This window comes from Trachymyrmex cornetzi, unplaced genomic scaffold (assembly GCF_001594075.2).
Source record: "Trachymyrmex cornetzi isolate Tcor2-1 unplaced genomic scaffold, Tcor1.1 scaffold24, whole genome shotgun sequence".
Classification (NCBI taxonomy): Eukaryota; Metazoa; Arthropoda; class Insecta; order Hymenoptera; family Formicidae; genus Trachymyrmex; species Trachymyrmex cornetzi.
In genome coordinates this window covers 138,887-163,867 of record NW_017297060.1, presented here as the reverse complement: position 1 = coordinate 163,867, position 24,981 = coordinate 138,887, and the positions used below count along the sequence as shown (strand labels likewise).

At 33.7% G+C, this 24,981-nt stretch overlaps 5 protein-coding genes across 10 annotated transcripts in view; 2 read left to right on the top strand and 3 right to left on the bottom strand.

The window, feature by feature from the left end:
* The window catches only part of LOC108761079 (F-box/LRR-repeat protein 14), a 2,794-nt gene extending 2,169 nt beyond the window's left edge, over positions 1–625 (bottom strand). The window contains exons 1-2 of the mRNA XM_018507413.1: positions 590–625; positions 4–544 (exon numbers count right to left, since the gene is read on the bottom strand). Coding sequence (XP_018362915.1) covers positions 4–544; positions 590–625 — 577 coding nt within the window. The remainder of the gene's footprint in view (positions 1–3; positions 545–589) is intronic.
* Positions 626–6,324: 5,699 nt separating this feature from the next.
* Positions 6,325–9,748, bottom strand: Rab35 (RAS oncogene family member Rab35). The gene is made up of 3 exons (XM_018507522.1): positions 9,229–9,748; positions 7,526–7,950; positions 6,325–7,340 (listed from the first exon to the last, which is right to left on the bottom strand). The coding sequence occupies exons 1-3, from the start codon at positions 9,278–9,280 to the stop codon at positions 7,212–7,214; spliced, it is 606 nt and encodes a 201-aa protein (XP_018363024.1). The 5' UTR covers positions 9,281–9,748; the 3' UTR covers positions 6,325–7,211.
* An 850-nt stretch (positions 9,749–10,598) lies between these two features.
* Positions 10,599–13,996, top strand: sotv (exostosin glycosyltransferase sotv). Of its 2 annotated transcripts, XM_018507516.1 has the most exons (9): positions 10,599–11,543; positions 11,612–11,795; positions 11,876–12,015; positions 12,100–12,325; positions 12,386–12,566; positions 12,672–12,838; positions 12,964–13,107; positions 13,524–13,652; positions 13,736–13,996. In XM_018507516.1, the coding sequence occupies exons 1-9, from the start codon at positions 10,810–10,812 to the stop codon at positions 13,955–13,957; spliced, it is 2,127 nt and encodes a 708-aa protein (XP_018363018.1). In that variant the 5' UTR covers positions 10,599–10,809; the 3' UTR covers positions 13,958–13,996. The 2 variants fall into 2 exon arrangements, with proteins under 2 accessions (XP_018363018.1, XP_018363019.1); XM_018507517.1 differs by lacking the exons at positions 13,524–13,652; positions 13,736–13,996 and adding an exon at positions 13,200–13,494.
* Positions 13,997–14,902: 906 nt separating this feature from the next.
* Tasp1 (Taspase 1) lies at positions 14,903–18,165 on the bottom strand. 3 transcript variants are annotated; one of them, XM_018507519.1, is made up of 10 exons: positions 18,092–18,165; positions 17,329–17,426; positions 17,181–17,248; positions 16,820–17,091; positions 16,669–16,748; positions 16,488–16,555; positions 16,293–16,409; positions 16,008–16,191; positions 15,782–15,933; positions 14,903–15,054 (listed from the first exon to the last, which is right to left on the bottom strand). In XM_018507519.1, exons 2-10 carry the CDS (start codon positions 17,369–17,371, stop codon positions 14,962–14,964), a joined length of 1,077 nt encoding a protein of 358 aa, XP_018363021.1. In that variant the 5' UTR covers positions 17,372–17,426; positions 18,092–18,165; the 3' UTR covers positions 14,903–14,961. The 3 variants fall into 3 exon arrangements, with proteins under 3 accessions (XP_018363021.1, XP_018363020.1, XP_018363022.1); XM_018507518.1 differs by having other exon boundaries at positions 17,805–18,151; XM_018507520.1 differs by lacking the exon at positions 18,092–18,165 and adding an exon at positions 17,629–17,644.
* Positions 18,166–20,239: 2,074 nt separating this feature from the next.
* On the top strand, positions 20,240–24,320 carry LOC108761091 (sentrin-specific protease 1). 3 transcript variants are annotated; one of them, XM_018507438.1, is made up of 3 exons: positions 20,240–20,437; positions 20,979–21,096; positions 22,112–24,320. In XM_018507438.1, the coding sequence occupies exon 3, from the start codon at positions 22,180–22,182 to the stop codon at positions 23,884–23,886; it is 1,707 nt and encodes a 568-aa protein (XP_018362940.1). In that variant the 5' UTR covers positions 20,240–20,437; positions 20,979–21,096; positions 22,112–22,179; the 3' UTR covers positions 23,887–24,320. The 3 variants fall into 3 exon arrangements, with proteins under 3 accessions (XP_018362940.1, XP_018362941.1, XP_018362939.1); XM_018507439.1 differs by having other exon boundaries at positions 20,240–20,479; XM_018507437.1 differs by lacking the exon at positions 20,979–21,096.
* Positions 24,321–24,981: the final 661 nt, after the last annotated feature.

Below are 24,981 nucleotides of genomic sequence, written 5' to 3'. Positions count from 1 at the left end.
AGCGCTCGTCCTCGTCGTGTCCTCGTCCGTCGCGGTGATTATCTCCCTCTATCTTGAAATCTTTCTTCTTCTTTCTCCTCCACCTCCTCTTCTTCCTCCGCCGCCGCAGCCGCCGCTTCTTCTCCGCTTCGTCTCGCGTTCTATCTTCTCGGTTAATCCGATCCCCGCCGTTCCCGGTTATGGCGCGACTTCGGTAGTCGCATAATAAGAGTTTTTCCAGCGCGCGAGCGCGCGCGTATCGCGACACGTATCCGATATGATGTATGCACCACTCACGAACGCGCGAGCGACAATCCCGATATCGATCGCGTTTATCGATCGCCGCCGCGCTACGCACCGACCGCCGCGATATCACCGCGTCGACGCGACGGCAGTGACGGCACGGATCAACGCGCGATCCACGAGCACGACGACGTGATGGTCGTGCCGGGAGGGGGACGGACACAGTGGAATTTATCTCGCGATCGACCGCGAAACGGCCGACGATCGGCGATATATTGACGGGAGCGAGGATACGACACGCGGCTGACGCAATTCTTTGCGCCTATATTCATACGGCGCCGTACCGTCCGCGAGAGTTACTTTTCACGAAAGAGCACCATTCCTTCGCGTATAGAAACACCATATCGCGTACCGTCTGGTCTCTCTGGACTCCTTGCTTCCCTTCCTTCTTACCGTCTGCGTCTCTCTCTCTCCCTCTCACTCACTCGGTCCTATTCGCGCGCGCGGCGAGTCCCTCCTCTCACTCTCTTTATCTCCCGCTCCGCATCTATCTCGCTCCCTCGCGCTCCTCCTCTCCTTCTTACACCAACCTCGCCCCACCTCGTCCCCTTCGCGCACTACTACTCGATGCGCTCTCGATCTCCGTCGCGTACACCGCAGTCACTTCCTCTACTCTCTCACTCTGTCCCGTAGCCACGACGACTGGCTGACTCTCTTTTTTGCACGCGAGACAACTACCACGGCGAATATGTACGAGTAAATACGGGGTCGCTTACGAGTCGCGGCCCCGCGCGCTTCTTCCGGTGGACGATAGGGCACCACACAGACGTACGTGATGCGTGCGTGATGTACGCGTGCCGAAAGGGGCGACCAACGTTGAACAGCGACAGGCCTTGTTCACGTGTCGACGTCGTGATGTCGTCGTTCTCGCTCGTCTTTCCCGTCGACGTCGTTATCTTCTTCGTTGTCGTCCTCGTCGTCTTCTCGTCGTCTCCTCGCCGTCGCCGATACTGCTGGCTGGTGCTGGTTAAACGCCCGTCGATGTATATCGTGTCGGGGTCACTTAACGTGGACCGCCCGCAGAGCGGAACATCACCTACTGTGAACCGGTGCGCTACCAGCCGCGGACTGTTGTTCCGCCTACCCGCACGCAGATGTCGTGTCGTCGTCCCGTAGAGCACAGGCGGAGCGAGATCCGCTCGCCGCGGCCGCTCATTGGCCCGCGCGGCACGAAACCGTGCCACGTGACTGCACCGGCGAATATCGATTCGGGTTGCGCTGCGGCGGCATTTTTAAGTTTTCGTTGCGTGGTGGGAGGGCAGGAGGGCCGGGGGTGAGGGTGAGACACACGGTGCGCACCCCGGACCACATCGCGCGTGATACTACCTCGCTTGCCGAAATCCCGGAATGCCGCTGCCGATTCGCGCTCGATGTACTAAAAATAATACTAAATCCTCTCTCTTTCTCTCTCTCTCTCTGTCTCTCTCGATACGGTCGCTCGTGTAATCTTTATATTCTTTCTCTCTCTTTTTCTTTTGCTCGATTTTTTGGTTATTTTTTCCGTTTCTTTCGACAGGTCTTCCAATGTCGCTACGCGCGACGGTTTTCGTCTTTGGAGACCTTTCGAAAGTTCAGGAATCAAGATGCGATAATTCTTATCCCGTCGTTTATTTTACGCTCGATGAATTTTCGGTTTAATATCGATTGGTCCTGGTTCTTTTATATGCAGTTGTGCGATTACCAATAGTTTTTTTCACACCTTACAAGAAAGCTTGGAATGTCAGAAGGCAAACAAGCGCCTCGAATCAGCTTTGAATGTCAGAAGGCAAACAAACAATTGGCTAGCTAAGACACTGGTGACGTCTTTATATTTGAAGATCTTAAATATTGTTAAGATTTGTATAATATGTATCCTGGGGAATTATTTACGACGCGGCGCACAATAAATTTTGTGATGAACGTTCATGTTACGAGATAATACATATAAATTATAATGCACAATGATTAAGATATATAAAAGTCATAATATTATTTGTTAGAATGTCTGTAAAAAATTAATGCCCGCTCATCACGTTTGGGCACAAATTTCGACAAGATATTTAAGCAGTGCTGTTTCACAACGACTTACGAGACAGTTCGTACGCTAATTAGTGGAATTGCAGGATTGTGCTGGAAATTCGGAACGTCGTAGTGCATTTGACACTTCGATCGATCCGAGACACGTAACGAGCGTGAAGAATATTATAATCACGCACCGTGCAACTTTTTCTCAATATTATACAATTTCTTGTATTATTATTGACTTAAGTAAACGAATATTACATCAGTTTTCTATCAACCAATTTTCGAATAAAATTTGTACGATATCTAAGGCCGATTATACACGTTAAAGCAAATTCATTAAATATGCTTGCGCAAGCTGCTTGTGCAAATTTATTTGAACGTATGTGTCAAAAAAGTCATTTGTGCAAGCCAAAATGACTGTAGTTTTTTGACATACATGTTCAAATAAATTTATACAGCTTGCGCAAGTATATTTGACAAATTTGCTTGAACGTGTGTGATTGGCCTAAGGCCTATATTCATTATTTATAAGCTATTTTTAAACCGTCTTAAATATACAATAATATCTTAAGATGTTAATACAAGATCTGTTCGCGTTTCTTGCACGTTTGTAAAAATTAACTATGAATATTGGCCTAAAAGACATGGTAGATACGGAATGTCTCGTGTCTTATTTTGGATACATACGACCTAAGTATCTTTAAAGCCATCACACAAACAATTTTTAGGACTATGACACACAAAAGCTTAAGTAATAAAACTAAAGCAATAAGCGAATTGCAATCACAGTAGAGATCGTAATAATGTAAGCACCGTATAAGATTCAATATTTCTAGAATATTATACGAATATTACAAAGAATAAATAATATATTCTAGAAATATTGTGTGCTTATAGGGCAGTATTAATTTCCTTATTGCTTAGTATTTTCTGTATACATTTAATCATAATCGTAAGATATCAGCCAATTATGATCGAGTATTTTAAAACGTAAGACCGTAGTTTTGACTGTAATTGGTCGATTTTTGCTTATGGCTGTACGATTACGACTAAATTTTTTTTACATGTGGTGGCCTTTCTATTGAGAGACAGAAATGGTATTAATTTTAATCGACATATTTGATCAAAACTTTCGAGAAAGCACGCGATTTGTGCGAATCAAAAAATTTTACGGGTGCGAGTGAGTGAAAGATATTTTAATTTATTCCAGATGCTCATTCGATCGATGCATCAGCAGCGGCTTGCACATATTTATTATGCAAAACAATTGCAAATACAACGGGGCCGTTTTACTTATGTTCTCGCGCGCGGATAAATCGGATAATTTCTTATTAATCTAACATAAATAATTAAAGAGGAAATTATTTGCATGTTATATCAATAATAAAGATATGCACATATTCATTTTTATTATTATTACTGTCCTAAAGGGCTAACAATTTTTCTTATGGACGTAATGTTAAAAGTGTCTAATTGCAATTAGTAAAATAATAATGACATAATGGCAATAATAATAATTCTGTGAAAACTGTAAGAAAGAATGACAGATACCAAAATTAAAAGCACATGTAAAAAACGAGGCAGCAAGAATTTCATTACGAAATCTCTTAAATAAGTAATAAAATATAAATCTTCCTATAGTTATATTTTCTACATTAACAGTAGTGAAGTAAAAAATGCGTATTCTGATATTCTACGTTCCATAAAACCATTTCTTAGGTTATTTTAATTTATTATATTCATTAAAAAAGACATATGATATAAATATACACATTTTTATAACTTAAGAAGAATTTATATAGAATATTATTTATTATTTGCATATAGCATTCTCTTGAAAATACCTGTACATTCCTAGGCATAAAAGAACATCATCGCTTATTTGGTATTTTATTGAACAATTTTATCTTCTCTTTGCACGGATATATCTGCTGCTACCTATATAGCGTCTCATCGTCGGTGAATGTCGAAATCGTTACTTTCGCAAGTAACAGCAATAATAACAGATCACAAGTGTGAATCAATATTTTTCTTCACGCATAAATAAGATAATACGTTTTAAATAATAGAATTTTCTGATAGTCGACAAATTCCATCATGAATTCTTTAGATTAATATTTTTCAAATTTGAATATGTTATATGAGTTTTATAATATGTATGTGAACATAATTTTATAAATGAATTCAGGACATAAAAATGCTACAAAAAGTTTACATAAACAATTATTCTATTTGATTTTATACCTTACAAGTTACAGACGTTTTTGTGTTTCATTATAATAATTATAATAATTTCATTATAAAAATTGTTATTATAATTATTATATTTCTCATTATAAATTAAACTTGGATAGTATCTTCATTCAAGTGAAGATCACGCGTCTTTGTGTCTTAAGCACATTCTATTATATAATTGCATAAGCCCGGATCTACAATAGGGTTTTAAGCCTTAAGCCCTAAGAAATGGGCGAATCACAGTCGCTTATTCTTCTCGGATTCGACTGCAATTGGTCAGTTTCTTATGGCATAAGGCATAAAACATCATTGTAGATCCGGACTAAACGTAGTCATAAATGGTTGTAGATGTAAGAATTGACCAATCACAGTAGAATATTCTCCTCATATTCGATGTGATTGGTTAATTCTTACAACTACAATCACAACTACGCTTACGCAACTGTAAAATTGACTTTACTGACCATTAGTAAGCACTTTTTTTAGACAGAAATATGTGAAGATTATGCTAGTTCAACTTGACCAACGAAAATTATTGAAGAAAGGCGAAAACTTCTATAACTCAAAATTAAAATTAGATGGAATAAGTATTTATAATGTTTAAATAAATTTTTTGTTATATTTTTGTATTCTGAATTTATTTCCGAAGCAATGCCCATGTGTTACAATAATATTATATGTATTCGTTCAGTTCGAATTTTTATTCAAGCAAGACAATACACTGAGGCGCGAATCTTTGAGCATTATCTGAATTGATTATATGTATACAATATAACTTGGGTTGAATTCATTTGTTTGAATTAAGTGAATTTAAAGCTTTGCTATATATTCACATATTTTAAATAATACGTAAAAATATACACACATACAAGTGGAATAGAAATCAATTCAAACAGGAGTGAAGGCAATACTTGTTTGATACATACATGTAGACTCCTATTTATTTATAATCATATGTATGTATAATAATATTACAACGTCGTAACTGTATAACAGTAAACAAGATTGAATATGCTCGATTGAAATACTTCGTGAATATGCCACTAAAACTGGCAAGTTGAGAATATGTACACAATGTAGGATGCCGCTTTATTGCTTCTAAAGGAGATACGCAATTGGTACTAAAAAAAAAAAAGAGAAATAATAGCGATATTAATTACAACACAGGGAGCAGGAAGTAGGTACACACAGCAGTATTACAGTGGCAGCTGGCGACATTATCTTAACTATTATCACAGATTAATACAGACAGCTTCTGTCATAGCTGGACATGACCGATATAGTTATATTTTATCATCTTGCTATCTACCCTTCTGCAATAAATATTTAATTGTGTGTATGCGTGTACGTGTTCGCAAATGCATGAACAATTTAAAATACTTGCGTATTTATATATTCGAGTATATAAAATTTGGACGTTTACAAGTTTTTCATCTTTCCCTCGTTACAGAACTATTGAGAGACATACACAAAATTAAAAAATGAGATAATACTGTTTAATATTTTATTAATGCATAACAATGCACGTGATATAAATACTGCATATTCCAATGTCTTGGAAACAATAACATATAATTGATGCTTTTGGCTAACAAATTTATCATTCTTAAAAAATATAAAGAGACCCGATTGTATTTAATTTTATTAGGTACTATTTAAAACTTTCTTAAAATATGCTTTTATAAATATTGTTTCATATACAAATGTAATATTCACAGATTGCACAATTTTAAAATTTTAATAAGAATTAATTATAACTAATTATAAAATTTTACGAAATACATATTGTAAATGTGACTGTTGGAAATAAACGTATTGATTAGTCTTCTGACAGTAGTATAACTTTCGAATACGACAGGAGTATATTGAATTTCACACGACAAAGCAATTTTTGCAGTTTTCATATAGCAGTCTTCTTTTTACATAATTTTTTTACATGCTGTTACACATTCCTAATACATTCCACGTATTCGATTAAATTGAATCTTTTAAAACGTATTGTGAAAGCGTCATCAAATTACAGGAACCTTAATTTTACTAAAACGTCCTAAGAATTATTTGGACCAGCTAACAATATTAGTCGCCCGTTTGTTCAAGAAACTTTAATCCTACTCGCTTTAAATACGACTTATTTAGCATATGGTAACTCATTGTTGAATGCAGCAAAATTTTACTACGACCAAAATTACATAATGACAAAAAAGTGGAAGATGCTCGTAATAATGTTCGCCACTTACGATGTTTCGTTTAATGATTACATGATGTAAAACGCGTTTGTGTATAAAACGTATGTATGAAAGGATGGTTTTTAATATACGCGTGAGTAAGAGTTACCCTTTCGTAAGTATTACAAATGAATAGGCCTTTGTTCTTCAACGCACGCGAAAGTATTTAACGTGTTAAAAAAGAATGCCGCACAGACGATCATTTTCACTAAATAAGCCCTACGCGCTCGTTCGGTATTTCGATTCTACTATGTTAAATACTAACGTCAAAAAAGTATACTTTAGTTAGGATACAATCTTAGGTATCGTAATTGGAATACAAAACTCAGTGTTAGAAAATATCAGGGTTTCCAGCGTCTCATGTCCGCTCGTAATACTAACACATGCTCTCTGTTTTATTCTGTCCTAATTATTGTATCAAAGAATATTTCGTTTATAGAGAGTAGCGTGCTTATACAACGCTCGCTAACAACATTTTTTCCTATGCTGTTTTGTGCTTTTTCTTAAGTTGACTGTCTCATTAGTCTGTATGGCTTGCCGTTCCTTGCGCTCTTTTTTGGTCCGCAACACTTGCCGCGTTATTGCCATGAACATCTGTAAGTAATTATTAAATTGCAGTAGGAAATATATATTAATTCAATTAACTAAATTTACAGTATTCTTGAAGTTGAATAAAATTCAATAAAATTAGCTTTATCAATATAATAAAGAAACAAGCTTAAAGTTTCCAGTTTTATTTTATAGCTTTATAAATTAATAAAAAAACTAATGACACGTACCTCTTCAACATTGATGTTGTCCTTAGCGGAAGTTTCAAACAACTGGATCCCCATTTGATTAGCAAATCTTTGTGCATCTTCTGTTAACACCACCTTTTGATTAGGTGCGTCATTTTTATTTCCTACCAGTACCCTGTTAACTACATCACAATTCTGTTCGATTTCATGTAACCACCGTTTAACGTTCGCGAAAGTATCACCGCTGGTCACATCATACACAACTATAACGCCGTGTGTTCCCCTATAGTAAGTTGAAGTTATTGTCCGGAAACGTTCTTGTCCAGCGGTATCCCAAATTTGCAGCTTTACTCGCTCACCGTCTACCTCCACAGTTTGTATCTTAAAGTCCACTCCTATCGTAGTTATGTAACTGCCATTGAAGGTATTGTCAGCGAATCTCAGAAGTAGCGAGCTTTTACCTACGCCTTAAAGACAAAAGAAAAAATATATTTTATACATATTAAGATGTACATAAATAAATATTTGAAAATTATAAAAAAGATACAAATATCTTCATGATAAAATTACACTTTGATAAACATATTTATACATGATTCTAATATAAGATGCTTTATATCACATAGAATTAATTACTCCTATCTATACTAAATTAATTAGAATTAAAAAAGCTTTTACCCATGCCTTAAAAACAAGGGAGAAAATATTATATATATATATATTTTTTTTTCTTTTTTAATATATATATATATATTAAAAAGTTTATAAATAAGTTATTTGAAACATATAAGAACATAAATATCTTCATGATAAAATTACACTTTATAAATAAATGTACCTATATATCATATAGATGCTTTATATCATATAGAATTAATTATTTCTATCTATACTAAATTAAATAGAATAAAAGAGCGAGTTTTTACCTATGCTTTAAAAAAAATTATACATATACATTAAAATGTTTATAAATACGTTGATTGACAAATATAAAAAAGATGTAAATATCACTATGATAAGATCACACTTTGATAAACATATGTTTTCATACGTTACTCCAATATAAGATGCTTTGTATCACATCAAGTTGATTACTTCTACCTATACTAAATTAAGTAGAAAAAAAAAAGATTTAACTTTAAATAAAACTTATAAGAGACACAATTGATAACAAAGAAAAAGAAAAATAAAAGAGAAAAAATAAAGTATAAATACATAATTTTTCACTATTAATAAGAATGAAAACTATGAGAAATAAATGCTAATAAATATCTTTGTCTTTTAATTATTTTCAGTTTCCCATTATCGTGACACAATGCATTATCTTCTACCGCTGTTCTAAATCTGTCGCGCAGGAAGAACAATTTTCGCATCATGAAATCGAACAATAAGCCACGCCGGCGGCGTAATGGATAGCCGACATGTATCCATTGTCGGGCTCATCATTTAATAAACTGCCGCTAAAACTGCGTAATGACAGGCGATCAGCTTGCACCGACGGACGACAGCAACGCTCCGCGCAACAATCCGTACTCTTTTTTTTTTTTGCGCTTTTTACATCTTCCTCATCCGGAACGAAATTTACGAAATGGAAGGGGAAAAAGAGAGAGGAAGAAAAATAGGCGAAACACAAAGGAGATTATATACAAAGCGCAGGGGAATCCGGCTAATAAAGAACAGAGAATTGTGCGTCATCGCGGGACGGTTTAGTATGGTGGTGTTGCAACCGCCGCGTATATATTTACCGCTGTCTCCTATGATGAGCAGCTTGAACAGATGATCGTATTCCCGGGCCATCTTAGCGCATACGACGCGCGTAGCTCCTTCTTCGATGCCGCGTCGTCGCAGCCTCCGGAACGTTCGCTATGCGTCACCCGACAAGTTGCTCGCGGCGCTCTCAGCGAGAGATATTCTTTATGCGATCTCGCTGTCCCCACGACGTTCGCGGGGCTTCCGTGTGTATATTATGAGTATCACGGAAATTGTTAGTTAGACCGAACTATCGCTACCCCCGCACGATCCCCAGTAGTAGCAGGAGCAGTAGCAGTAACCGCGACTCGTCTGGATCGGAGGACGACTGCAGTATCAAATGATCGCCATGTTTATACGTCGCGGTATCACCACTCATTATCATTACGGCGGGAGAAAAAAAAGCTGCGTTCCTACGTTTAGCTGCGCGACGCCCATCCCATATCAGATTGTCACCAGCTTGTTACCGCCGCCATGTTCCTTCCCGCGGACGACTCAACGGCCTAACGGTGGCGTTCTCAACGACGTTAAGCTCGATCCTCAAGAAATAATGGAGCACGAGCGTGGTGCACTATAGTATCATTCTATTCTACTTCTGTCATTCTATCTTCATTGTTTATTAAATAACATAAAACAAAGATAGAATGACATAATAGCGCTAATAGCATTTCCCCGAACGCACCTTAGGCGGCACACGAGTTTGCTATTAATTCTAGGAAATACATAAATGATTAATAAGAATATATTTGGTAATAAGAATATATTTGCTTAAAAATACAATTGATCCATTTTCTGTGCGTGTACCTTATGCGACTATAGGCCTGTTCTTTTTGGCTGAACTTTTGCACCAGTTCATCTTTCTTCCTCTTCTTTCTCTTCTTTCCTCTTGAAGAGAAAAGGAAGAAAGATGAACTGGTGCAAAAGTTCAGCCAAAAAGAACAGGCCTTATATTTTGTCTGAATAAACTGTAATTGGCTTATTTTTTATTTTAGCTAAACTTCCTGCATGGTTTCTTCATCTTTCCTCTTTTTCTTTTCACGTTGGGGAGAAAAAGAAAAAAGGTAATTATTCAAAAAATTCAAAAATTTCTAAAAAGAATGAACTGTTTGTGGATAATGTATACTGCATAATGCATAAGGTTATTTGTGAATAGACCTTTATGCCGAATGTAAAGTGCGAACGCAAATAAAATGAACAAACTTTACGAACATAACCTCACTATAATTTTAGATCTGACTCTGAACAGCTGAGTAGTTAGCAGAAATTGAAAAATCTGAAGAATGACAGAAGTTTACGTATATATCGTATTTACATTATAAGTATTAATTTTGCATTAACAATCTAATGGCAATTTTTTTTATAAAAAAGAAAGACGAGTGTTATTCTAATAAGGATTTTAATGAGGATTTCTAATTGTATACATGTTGAGATAAATATCTGTACATGACAGCTCTCTTATGTCATATGTTCTGTGCTGATGTTTGAAATTATTACATGGAAGATTTATGTACTTGAATGTATGAGATTTTTATAGAACAATATATTTTTCAATATCTTGTGGGAAGAAAGAGAAAGAAATGGTATTACCAGCACGCATATCACATAAAGCCAACAGAGTCTCATACCATTATCACAATATCTTTGTGATATGTTTATTGTCATTTACATTATTCACTGTATTAATCTCAGTGTATTATATTTTCAAATTTGGTAATACACAGAAACATTCCGAACATATTCCTATAACGCTGAATGATATAAATACATTACCCATTCAAACATTACCTGCTGACTCGAGTACTGCAGATACAACCAATTCTTCCTGTACGTATTTTACTTGTTTCAACGTTTACCGATGTGGCAGCCAGGGGAACAAACTTCTGGTATATGTCTATCCACTCAAGATATATTTAGACTCCATGGGTAGATCGATAACTGGACAGATGACGAAAGAATTCTATCAAGTTCTGAATGCTATTATCAGCAGTAAATTTTATACTCCTAATCCATATGAAGCTTGTATTTTTATTCCTTCCATCGATACTCTCAATCAGAATAGATTGAGATTGCAAGAAGTCTCTCAAGCATTAAGAACATTACCTTTCTGGAACAAAGGAGAGAATCATTTAATCTTTAACATGGTGCCTGGTACTGTACCAGATTATAATACTATCATTGATGTACCGGTAGGAAGAGCAATGATTGCAGGTGCTGGAATGTCATCATTAACATACAGACCTAGCTTTGACATTAGTTTACCAATGTACAGTCCACTTGTAAATAATCTGAAAACGAATCATAGTAATATGAGGTAATGTTTTTCATTGTTATTTTTCATAATTTTTGGAAAAATATGTATATAATTATTTTGCATTTTAGAATATGGCTAGTAATGTCTTCACAAATCAATATTAATAATGCTTTTGAGCAAGATTTAATGGAAATAAAGACGACATATCCAAAAGACATTTTGGTGCTAGGTCCATGTTTGCATTTTAATCCAATGAATAATACAATACGTTGTGTAGGAGAGGATATGTACAAGTATCCTGATAGTCTGCAAGTAATATAATCATATTCAGTATATATGCAAAATATTTTTATTAATATATATGATTAAAAATATTTTCTGTTCTTTTTTAGACATCGACGTTTTGTTTGATAATCCGTGGTGCTAGGCTTGCCCAAAGTGCGCTTTTGGATGCAATGGCTGCTGGTTGTATACCCGTGATCATAGCTGATTCTCTAATGATGCCATTTCATGATGTAATCGACTGGACCAAGTAAGATGCACTCGTAAATTAATATCTGCTACACTACTTTTCAATATATAATTTATTTCATTTATAATTTTCTCTTATTATCAGGGCTGCTGTTTTTATACGTGAAGTTGACATTTTATTAACAATACAACTGCTAAAAAAGATATCTCCTCAACGTATTATGGACATGCAAGAACAGAATGCATGGCTTTATGATCGTTATTTTAGTTCAATGGAGAAGATTACTGAAACTACATTAGAAATACTTGCAGATCGTGTATTTCCACATTTAACACGAGATTACACATATTGGAATGTACCATCCTATAAGGTGGATAATTACTAAAGCAAGAAAATCTTTCGCGAATCAAATAAATTATTTCTTTTTTAGGGAAAGTCTTCACCACTCTTTTTGCCAGTAACTGCTCCTAAAACGCGTGGCTTCACTGCCGTAATATTAACGTATGACAGATTGGAGTTATTGTTTTTATTAATTAATAAACTTGTGAAGGTACCGAGCTTATCCAAAGTTCTAGTAATTTGGAATAATCAGCATAAAGATCCACCACACTGTAAGAGCACATTTTAACACCTTGATTATTTGCTAAGCTTCAAATACATATATTATACGTTAATATTATACATTATACGTTAATTTTACTAATTTAATGTTACAGCTACTAGGTGGCCAAAAGTTAGTAAGCCATTAAAAGTAATACAAACGAAAGAAAATAAATTATCTAATCGATTTTATCCATATGATGAGATTGAAACCGAAGCAGTATTATCAATAGATGATGATATTATTATGTTGACTGCTGATGAAGTAGAATTCGCTTATGAGGTATACTTGAAAAATAATTATGTAGTCTAAAAAATACATACATATAGTATATTTATGTTATATCTTTTCTAATACTAATTGAACGAAAATATATATTAATAAAACATACATAAACTTTCAAACAGGTATGGAGAGAATTTCCAGATAGAATCGTTGGATTTCCATCTCGCTTACACATGTGGGATAATGGTACTAATTGTTGGAAGTATGAAAGCGAATGGACGAACAGTATTTCCATGGTATTAACAGGGGCAGCTTTTCATCATAAAGTAAGCGCTACGAACGCTTATGCTGTTTTTTACTCAAAAGATTAGACGCTTTGTTGTTTTACACCTAATAACATTTTTATTTAATATTTCAGACCACGCACTTTATTATAAAAATCCTTGGATTTTATTTTTTTCAAAATATTAACATCCTTTCCTGTTATCCTCACCCCAAGAATGTATAAGTTAATCCAACAAAGTAAATTACATCATTTTTTGTACGAATATTGGAATTGTACAGTTCGTATCAAACTTTAAGGGTCACTTTAATAACGTAATCGGCTGATTAGTTCATTGGAATTGACCAATCGTATTTGTCATTTCGTTTAACGGCGGATGCGATTGGCCAATTCCAATGGACTAATCGATCGATTATGTTTGTTAAAGTAACCCTAAGTTTTTCTTAATATATTTTTCAGTATTGGAATTACATGTATACTACAGCCATGCCTGGAGACATAAAAGAATGGGTCGATGAACACATGAACTGCGAGGACATCGCAATGAATTTTTTGGTAGCGAATATTACTGGAAAAGCTCCGTTAAAGGTAAGATTATTGACAAAATGTATTGGTATTATCTAAAAATTGTATAAAATCTCTCTCTCTCTCTTCTCTCTTCTCTCTTATAGGTGACACCAAAGAAAAAATTCCGATGTCCCGAGTGCACCAATACTGAAATGCTATCCGCGGATTTGACGCATATGGTGGAACGTACACAGTGTATAAACAAATTTTCTTCTATTTATGGAACTATGCCGTTGGAATCAATTGAATTTCGTGCAGATCCGGTACTCTTTAAAGATGTGTTTCCAGAGAAATTAAAACGATTTAACGATATAGGCAGTTTATAAAAAAAAACTGTGTATAATATTTCAAAGTAATCACGCGCGCGCGCGGAAGTTAATTTAATATAAATTAAAATAATACGATTTTAGAGATCGGAAATTTTCTTCTATCAAAAAGAAAGAGAAAGATTAGTTTATCAAGAATGTACATATTTATTAATTAAAATGTATCTAGGTTCATTGTTAATGGTAATCATTGTATTTATATAAGTTGACTATAAAATATACAATAAAATATATATAGTAATATAAAAGTTAGAAAAATTTGTTTACTGTACAAAGTTGTGATTATGGAAAATGATTCAATATGGCAGCATTTACATATTTTATGAAATTAATGGTTTTGTATAAAAATTTTTTGTATATAGAGTATTTTAGATCATAAATAATTTTTTATAAAAGCTTATTACATGTAAAATTACATATATATAATTGAAGGATTTTCCACAAAAAACAAATAACTTCATTTTTTTATCTCTGTGGCATCAAATCATTCTCTATTAGTCGCATTGTGAACCATTTTATTCCATTAAGTAATAAATTATCTCATCAAACAGAAACCGGGAAATATAAGAATTTAAGTTGCAAAAAATACTTTTGTTAAGAATAATTTGTAAAATTTTGTAAATAAAAGAATAAATTACTTTATACTTTAAATAATGTATTCTTCTTCACCTTTATTATCATTAATGTTATAAAAAAAGATACATGTAAAATATAGGATAAATAGATAGTAAATAAATTTTCGCAAGAATCAAACAAATTCAGAAAATTTTTATTTCTTTTAAATAAATTTTCAAAATATTACCTAAAACCTAAAAGTTTGTTTTTATACCTTAATAGTTTCAGGTTTTATTTAATATTTTATATAATCATGTTTTTGAAAAAGAATATAACATTATTAATTATTACATATTTATATAATAGTTTCAAGATAAGTTTTTTGGTTTCTAAAAATTCAACTTTTTGTTTGATTTTTGTGAAAAATCCTTTCATCGATACAATTATTCTCAGACTTCATCAAGTCCCGCTAATTTAAAGCACACTCCTTCAACAACAGCTTTCTTACCTACTTCATGTGATGGTAAGGCCGACATGTAACTCTGTAAACAAAAAATTAATTTTTTTAACAAATCAAACTTATTTCAGATTTTTAACATTAGCTTGCGAATTAAAACTTTCAGTGCCTGAACTTGTAAAGTGATTTAACACAAAGTTGATATGCTGAATCCAAAAATCCATTTGTTGCCATTATGGAATTTTACCAAAATCACAATAACCATATAATATTAACAAATATAGTTATATATATATACATGTAGAATATATAAATTTTATATTAGAAATATATTTAAATATAAAATATTTAATATTTTGTAATTATATTTTTAAATAAAAAAACATTAAAATATAACAGATTAAGTAAAACAAATACAAAATGTTGAAAGTAAGTGATACATCTTCCTCAATTATTAATTTCTAGTTTAACTTGATATGTAGGTATTCTAATAAACTATGTAGTAAATACTGTCACATATATGGAAATATTAGTATTATTCATTTCTTTTGTGATTTTATTATTCATAAAATAATATCACATAAACACATATGTTACAAGACTAAAAAATTGGTACATGTTAGGAACTTTCTAGCTTCGAGTTTGGATTTAGTACGACATCAATATTCTAAAAAAAATTTTTAATGTCCAATGCAATGAATTTATCTCAGGCTAGTATAATTATTAAAAAATTTTATAATCGATCCTTACAAATAAAGATCATACATTTGTAATATATATTTTACGATATTAAGCAAAAAAGTAATACGTACCATTGATGCACGTTCACATGTATTCATATAACCTATTATCATAGAATTTGTGGAATGGCTCCAGAGAAAATCGCCTAAACCTTCTTGTGGAGAATATCGTACCGCGATGACACCACCAAGTTTTTGTTCAAGTCCACAGAGAAATTTCGAATCTAAAAAGAAAGTATAAACAGACTGTCATTGCTTTTATTAATCACCACGCAATTATGCTAAATCTGCGGCACACCGATGAAATCTGTGCTCATCGCACGATGCAAACTTGTAGTTGGACAAGATGTATCTGAAATAGCTTCTGCGATTGTACGCGCTAACGAGGTGCGCACAAGATGCTCTCCACAACCTGAAGTACTAGTGCCTACTGAATACGAAGTATCTTTGCAAGCCCAGGTACCACAGCCCCATACTCCAGCCTAGAATTAGAATAAAAAAGTTTGGTAAACTACGATAATGTATAACAAAATTTATATTAAAAATTAATTATATAAATATTGACATAATAAAGAAATTGTACTTGTCCAACTCTTCCTGGATATTTTAAAATTATACCACCGCTTGAGCAAGCTGCAGCAATATTTCCACTGTTATCGACACATATTGCTCCTACTGTGTCCATTCTTTTCTTAGCACACTTCAGTATAATAATTAAATAATAAATTTTACTTAAAATATAATATTAAAATATAAATGAGAAATAACTTCTTCATACCTTTTGAACCTCTGCACTACAGCTTTCTAATTTTCTTTTATAATGCTTATATATCTTTTGAGCTTTCACTGAAAAATATATTAGATAAATAAATGATACACATAAAAAATAAATATTACAATTTATATAATTATAAATCAATTTCTGTGGTTTGTTAAAAACTTATGCTAATTTTATATACCTGATATTAATTGTTCTGGAGGTAAAATTTGTATGCCCATCTCGTGTGCCCAAATATGTGCACCATTTCCAACCAAAAAGCTAATAGAGAATAAAAATTAATATAACAATAATCTTAATACAATTGTAAACATATAAGACTAAAATAACACCTAGGAGGAATTCTGCCATATGCAAACTTAATGGACTGCTGCTCACACAAACGCTTTGCCAACAAAACAGGATTTTTTATTCCGCTAACTGCACCGACTGCACCATACTGCAAACTGCTACCATCCATTACACTTGCGTCGCACTCCACTGTGCCATTCAACGTAAGATTTGATCCGAATCCAGCGTTTGTCATAGGAGAATCTTCCAATATCATTACTGCTTCGACCACTGCATCTAATACATTGCCATTGGACTTCAAACTTTGAGCTCCCTGACAGAACAAACAGTCGTAAGAAAAATATAGAATTTTGAAAAAATTAAACCTGTATCACAGCTCATTAAATTGCTTGAAAATCTTACCACTTTGCATGCATCACGACATAATTTTTGATACTTTTCTTTGAGTGACGCCGAGTGCTGCCCAGCACCTATCAACAAAAAAAAAATTATGAGTTACAATAATTTATGTACAAATATCAATTATAAATTAGTCTAAATAATTACGTACCAACATGTACAGCAATAAATCCTTTCTTATTATTAGTACTCATGAGACCGAATCTTGTTTTGCTAGTGTATTTCTCTCAAAGTACAAAATTCTTTCCGCTGCAAGAATATTGAGACGAATAAAATAAAAAAATCAACCTATTGAACCACTTACCATTATAAACAACGTTTAGAAATATACTTCAAATGTAGCAAATCGTAACATGTTTTAAGTACCGCTTTATTGAAACAAAACTTATAACGGCATAAGACATCGGTACTTTAAAAAAAATCTTTTATAAGTACAATCAATTATAATTACATTATTCTTACAAAATTCTGCAATTTTACAGTTACAATATATTATCGCATCTTATTTTCAATATAAGAATTATTTATCATAAATGTACTAGTCGAAATGAAAACAACAAAGTAAAACTTTATTGTAAGACCATGTGAGATCACAGACCACGCAAGTCTGCAATACTCTCTGAGGACCTGAGGACTGAGATGGAGTTGGATCAGTTGGATGGAGTATGACCCGTATGAACTTGGAGTTTGGAGTGACTTGGACTGCGAATAACGACGAATACACAGAAGTGCGAAATCGAATCAAGTATATACTAAAAGGTTTGTTCGCGTCGCATGCTCCAACATGCTCCTATTTCCTCCAACTGTAGTTTCTACTCATTCAAATGCGCTCGTAGACGTAGAGTAGGAGCTATGGTAGGACTAGGAACATGTTAAAGCATGTGGAGATTGTGGAGTATGCCACACTAGCAAACCTTAAGGTACTTTTTCATGCTGACGCTCGATGCTCATTTTTAGCGTCAAAATAGGTCGCGTGATTAAAATCGACACTTGAGCCAGAGAGAAACCTGAGAGAGGCCATGGCGACCTTTTTCGCGTGATAGGCGAAAGCCACCATACGCTAGCGGCACCAACATCATTTTTATAAAATGATGTGAACTACGTATCGCATTATCGACACTGTCGATAAAATCGTAGTGTCGATACATGGATTTGGTGCTAAATCCACAAATATAATATTAATTTACAAAAAAATGTTTTTTTAATCGAATAAGGCGTTTTTTATAGATTTTTAGATGCTGAAAACGATGACGTGAGTTAAATTTCACTGGCACGTCAGGTTATCGAAATAATTGAGGTTTAATATGCAAAAATGACTCTTTTGTGATATTTAAAATGACTCTTTTGTGATATTTAAAACAATACATTTATGACTTTTGATTACAATTTCAAGATAAAGTTAATCTTTTTTAACAAAAACATTTTAAATATCACAAAAGAGTCATTTTTGCATATTAAACCTCAATTATTTCGATAACCTGACGTGCCAGTGAAATTTAACTCACGGCATCGTTTTCAGCATCCAAAAATCTATAAAAAAACGCCTTATTCGATTAAAAAAACATTTTTTTGTAAATTAATATTATATTTGTGGATTTAGCACCAAATCCATGTATCGACACTACGATTTTATCGACAGTGTCGATAATGCGATACGTAGTTCACATCATTTTATAAAAATGATGTTGGTGCCGCTAGCGTATGGTGGCTTTCGCCTATCACGCGAAAAAGGTCGCCATGGCCTCTCTCAGGTTTCTCTCTGCTTGAGCTATGTTCCAGAACTTCCTCTCCGAGGAAAATTTTACTGGAAATAGATAGTACACGTAACGCATACTATAGCATACAAAATAAAATCTTCCTCGAAGAGGAAGTTTTGGAACGTAGCCTTGTATTCGTAAATTTGTATCACGTGATCTGACACTGAAAACGGGCGCATTCAGCCGACTAAGGCCATGGTCCGATTCATGCTAACAACGCTCATGGGTATCTTTCGTCTTCGTTTAACATTTGACAAGCAACAAGGATGAAATGATTTTTAAGCGTTGTAAGCGTGAATCGGACCGCGGCCTAAATAGTTGAGTAAGCGCTCGCTGTCATTGGTGTATTCTTTTAGCTCATCCAATCAGAATTTTAGATTTAGAAGAATACACCAATAACAGTGAGCGCTCACTCAACTGTTGAGTCCGCTGAATGCGCCCAATGAGTGTCGGCCGGTCGAGTATCAGCATGAAAAAGCACCTTAAGGCCCGATGTCCACGATGCTAGAACTCGTTCTGAGCTCTCGGATCGAGAAATGTGTAGCCAATCAGCTTATAGTTTTTACGAAAAACCGGCAAGTTGATTGGCTACACATTTCTTGATCCGAGAACTCGAACCGAGTACTAGCATCGTGAACATTAGGCCTAAAGGTGCCTTTTCATACTGACGCTCGACGCTCACTTTCGGCGTTAAAATAAGTCACGTGATAAGGTAAATTTTCACGAGCTGCTCAAACCGGCTGTTTCAGCGACAAAAAGAATCTCGTGGTCAAAATTGACGAATATCAAGCGTCCATGTTGGTCACATGATCCTTTTTGTCGCTGAAACAGCCGGTTAGAGCAGCTCGTGAAAATTTACCTATAGAAATTGGCAAATATCAAGCGTCAATTTTGATCACGAGACCTATTTTGATGCTGAAAATAAGCGTCGAACGTCGGCATGAAAAGGCACCTTAAGGAATAATGATTTTATCCATCAGAAAATGTGTATTTCGATGTATCCGATTTCTGATAGGTTAAAGTCGTTTATTCTTTATTCTTTCTATTGTGCGCAGGGCCTTACAAAAAAATCAAGAATAATTCATTAATCATTTGCTACTTCCACAAAGTAACGGAATAATTTTTTTTATTCGAAATTTAGCTTTTCCCTCGTTTTGTTCCGAAATCAATCAAATTAGACCTGTCATGCAGCTAGAAAGGGTGAGAGGACACTCGAGTAGTCTCGGAGAAAAAAAAGAATGCGCGGGAGTGGTCAGCCTGCTCGGCAATCTCGGCATGCTCCAATCTCAGGCGTTGCAACCTTGCAAAGTATGGTCAAGTATGGTGCCGAGCGCGATATGTAGAAAATACGCCACCGCTGGGTTATGTTTGTGATATTGCTAAATTAAACGGTTCATGGATGACAAATCTTACGTTTGAGAGGCAGGATAAAAAAATTTCGTCTGGGTTTAAGGTTAAGCGCCTGCTGTGGCACATACGGCGAATTCAACGCAATTCTCGAGAGTAAGCATCAACCGGAACGGATGTCGCATGCCGTGCAGTGAGGTTAATTTTACATCACGCCGATGCGTATACGTTTGCATAATCGAAAATTTTTAATGAATTCGACTACTGCGCTATTCCGCACTGGTGCTTTCTAGATTTTTAAACATGAAGAAACACCTAAATTCAAGAGTGTAGCAAAAACCTCTTGATGAAATGTCGCAACGTATATTTCGTCAAAATGCAATGACATTCACATTGGGTGCCTTTTTCGGTCAAAATATATGTTTTCGTTATATTTTTATAATTAAGCTTATGTTTAAGGTTGTGTAGCTGAACTTTTTTCGGTAGTATATTTCTATAGTATTTTTTTCTGTAGTATTTTCTATCCTTCCTCTTTTTTTTCTTTGATGCAAAATCTTTCAGTCATATTTTATTTCAATTGTAAGTTATTTTTATTGTGCATCAGTGCAGAATAGTGCAAATAAATTATTTCAAGTGGTAATAATTTTGTATGGTACAAGTCATAATTTCATAATAACCATGGTCCTTCTCTTTTCAGATTGAATTCTTATTATCAACTCTTATAGACTCAGTGTCTTTAATAGAAATCGAACAAGATATAAATCAGCATTTGCTTATTTGTGCTTTTGTCTAATTTCTTTATGTAAGAACCCAGTGTAAGTAATCTTAATAATCTTTTGAAAATGAATAGTGTGAAATATATAGGCACATGTCGAGAAATATCCTTATATCTCATATTTATTGTCAAACAGTTTTATGATTTTTAGTTTCAAATAAATTTAAATTTGTATGTCTCAATAAATATTCAAATTTGTAAGACTTTGAAATGGATGAACAAATAGTAATAATAATAATTATTATTATTAGTATTAAATATGAGAAATATAGCTCCTACTATCTGTCATTCACATATACAATTTGAAAATCTGTGTTAATCTAACACAAGATAAATATGTTAAAAAGTAACAAAAATATCTAAGAATTAACACAAAATATGTAACATTGATATAATTTCTAAACACAAACTGTGGAACTATATTTTTTCAATAAAATTAATTTTTATATGTTAAATTAACATGTATGTTATTCATTTATCTTAGAATTAAAATTTTTTAATATATTTTAAATTACTCTTATTTGTTTGTTCATTTATAAATTATTTGAACACTGTGAAATATTGAATATTAATTAACATAAAATATTTAAAAAACATAATCACTTTACGTTTAAATTAACAATTGTATATGTTAAAAATTCAACACAAAATTTTAAGGAGAGTGTGAACCGGTTTTAACACAAGTACCAAAATTTTTTTTACTATGGCTCTATATAACCAGTATAACCAGTAGTACTTCATGTTGGCTTTGATCTCTAGAGGTCCATGTGACCATCCGCCATTTTTCATACTTTAAAGAGATAACTATTAGATGCTTGTAAAATTGTCTATGTTCTTTTTATGTTGTATCTCATTGGCTTGAATTAAAAACAAAAGCTGCGTAGCTAGATATATATGACTAAGGATTTTTCGCGGAAAATGTTCTTACTGATTATGGCTTTACTACAAAGTTTCTACTTTTGTGATATTTGCTTTATATCAATGAGTACATAATCAATGAATGCATAATAATCAATGAATGACTATATATAAGAATTTATTTTTTTATTTTTTAGATTGAGCTACATTAGTAATATATGTTGAATGGGCAATAATAAGACCAGGATATATACATGTGTTAATCATGTCTATAATATTTGATTTTCTGAAGAAGATCTTCGGATGGGTAGATGAAGGTTCTAAGAAACGGAAAGCTGAGGACTGTAACTTTGAAGAAGAATATATAACATCCAAGAAATTTAAATCCAATTGTAATATAGCTCGTACAATGGAACAGTATTTTACCATTGATGACAGTGATGACGACGATATTGTATACATGGGTGAGCAGAAATGCTCGTCGATAAAACCGTGCGCACAGATGAACGGTACTCATAAAAAGCAATCGCAATCTTTTGAATATTACAAAACTCCCACTTGTAAGTCTACTTGCTTTATGCTGCATCACAATAAACCGACCACGGAGCACTTTTTCCATCACAAACATAGGATGCCGGATATCTATCACAATTCTCCCACATTATCCAAAACTAATCAATTAAAAGAGAAATATCAATATGAAGAAATGCTTCAAAATCTGTTTCCAAGTAGGATACAGGTATTTACAGATAAACCTGCGCGCAAATCTATAGAAGTTATCGACTTAGAAAAGCAACCAGAAATCATGACATCCAGCAAGATTCAATCATCTGTCACTAACTTGTCTAAGATACCAGCGTCATACCATAATAGAGTTTGCATGTCAAACTATTCTAGGACAGATAAAGAAAAAGTTCCTACTTTAAATTACAGCAAGAAAGGTATCACGACGTATCAGCAATCCAACAAAGTAATTACAATTGATAGACCCAGTACCAGTGGATTAGTGAAAACTACGCCAAAGTTACCTGTCGAAGTTGTTGCAACTAACTCATTGCGTGACGAGCTAGCTGCAAAACCTATCATGAGACAAGACTTCATCCCGCAAGTTACTAAGAGATACAACGAACGGATTGAACAACGACACAGAGAGGCTGAAGAACTGAAGAAGATGACATGTGTCTTGTCGAAGCACAATAGATATGCTCGAGAAGCAGCTCTGGAAGAACAATTGGCACGTTCCATGAAATTATACCTGGCTGTCCTAGATGATAGAGAGGAGCAGGAAGAACCAGCGTTGCCGACGTTGACCAATGAGATGTTGAAAGAAGTGAGAAGCGCCATTATACCATGTCCTCCAGGTGAGGTTCTTGCAGAAGGTTTTGGTCTAAGGCTCACGCGAAAGGATCTTTGCACGCTAGCCGACTTAAATTGGCTAAATGATGAAGTAATAAACTTCTACATGAATCTATTAATTGCCAGAGGCACGTCTTCCGACAAGTATCCAAAGGTGCACGCAATGAATACATTTTTTTATCCAAAACTTCTATCGGGTGGTCACTCGTCTCTGAAGCGATGGACCAGAAAAGTAGACATATTTGCACAGGATCTTGTAGTTGTGCCGATACATCTGGACATTCACTGGTGTATGTCAATAATAGATTTCAGGAATAAATCGATTGTTTATTATGACAGTATGGGCGGTAGTAACCCAAAATGTTTAGCCACACTAAGACAATATTTACAGGATGAGAGTCTAGACAAAAAGAAACAATCTTATGATATGAGCGACTGGAAATTACAATCAGCCAAGAACATTCCACAACAGATGAACGGCAGCGATTGTGGCGTATTCTCTTGTATGTTTGCCGAATATGCCTGCGGAAATAAGAAGATAACGTTTACACAAGATGATATGCCGTACTTTAGAAACAAAATGGTTTATGAGATATTGAAGGGTAAACTTCTGTAAGAAGAAGCATCAATTACTGCTTCGATAAATTAAAAAATGGCCAATGTTAACGAGAAGCTTCAAACTAATGGTAAAGCTATATTGTAATATCTTTCAATTCAATTTCTTAAAAATATATTTCTGTTTTAAGACTCAATGTGAGAGAAGAAAGAGACATGCGTTTATCTTGTATAATAATTATAATTGCTTTGGATGAAGTGTAAAATTAATATAGATATACATGTGCTATATATAGATATGAAAATATTTTTCCGCTGTACAAGTAAGACGGTATATAGTTTCATCGTTTCTAACAAATTGTGGATAAAAGGATTGCAATATTTTTGTTTCTTCGACGAGTTTTAGATTGCAAAAAAGTTATAAAGATGTTCTTACAAGTTCTGTAAAAGACGAAATTTAAAAAAGAAAGCCAATTCTTTTGTCCACAACTGTACAGCCACATTATTTTCAGTTTGACTGTCTTGTATATTTTTTATTTGGAACTAATTTATGTATAAAACTAAAATTGAAGTAATTACTGCTGATATTTTGTTTATGATGCACATTAATCAACAAAAGCGTATCGATTTAATCAGCTTAAATACAACTTTCAAATAAATAACTTCAATGAATATTTGACAAAGATATTACATTATTTTTTTTCCTCAAATTATTATCCATACAGCTAATTGTTATAGTTATAGTGTCAAATATAAGATATTTATTTAATCTAATTTTTTAATCGTGAAATATTTTATAAATAAATATTTTTCTATCTTTTTTTCTGTTTTTAAGATGCAATTGCCTGTTTCTTTCATTTCAATGACATCATATACAGATACACATACATGTATACATTTTTAAAGAAAAAATGTGTACATAAAATAATTGATAATAAATATTCATTGTTTTGTTATTTGATTGAGTTCTAAAGCAAATTACAATATTGAAATATATAATTTGAAATATAACTTAATTATTTCTGCGCGCGCGCGCTGTTTTATAATTTTCTTAATTTTTTTTCTAAACTTATAAAACATACGCAACAATATAAAAGAAAAATTATGAAGTAATTCATGCATATAAGAATCAATATTATATAATATGCATTTTTAA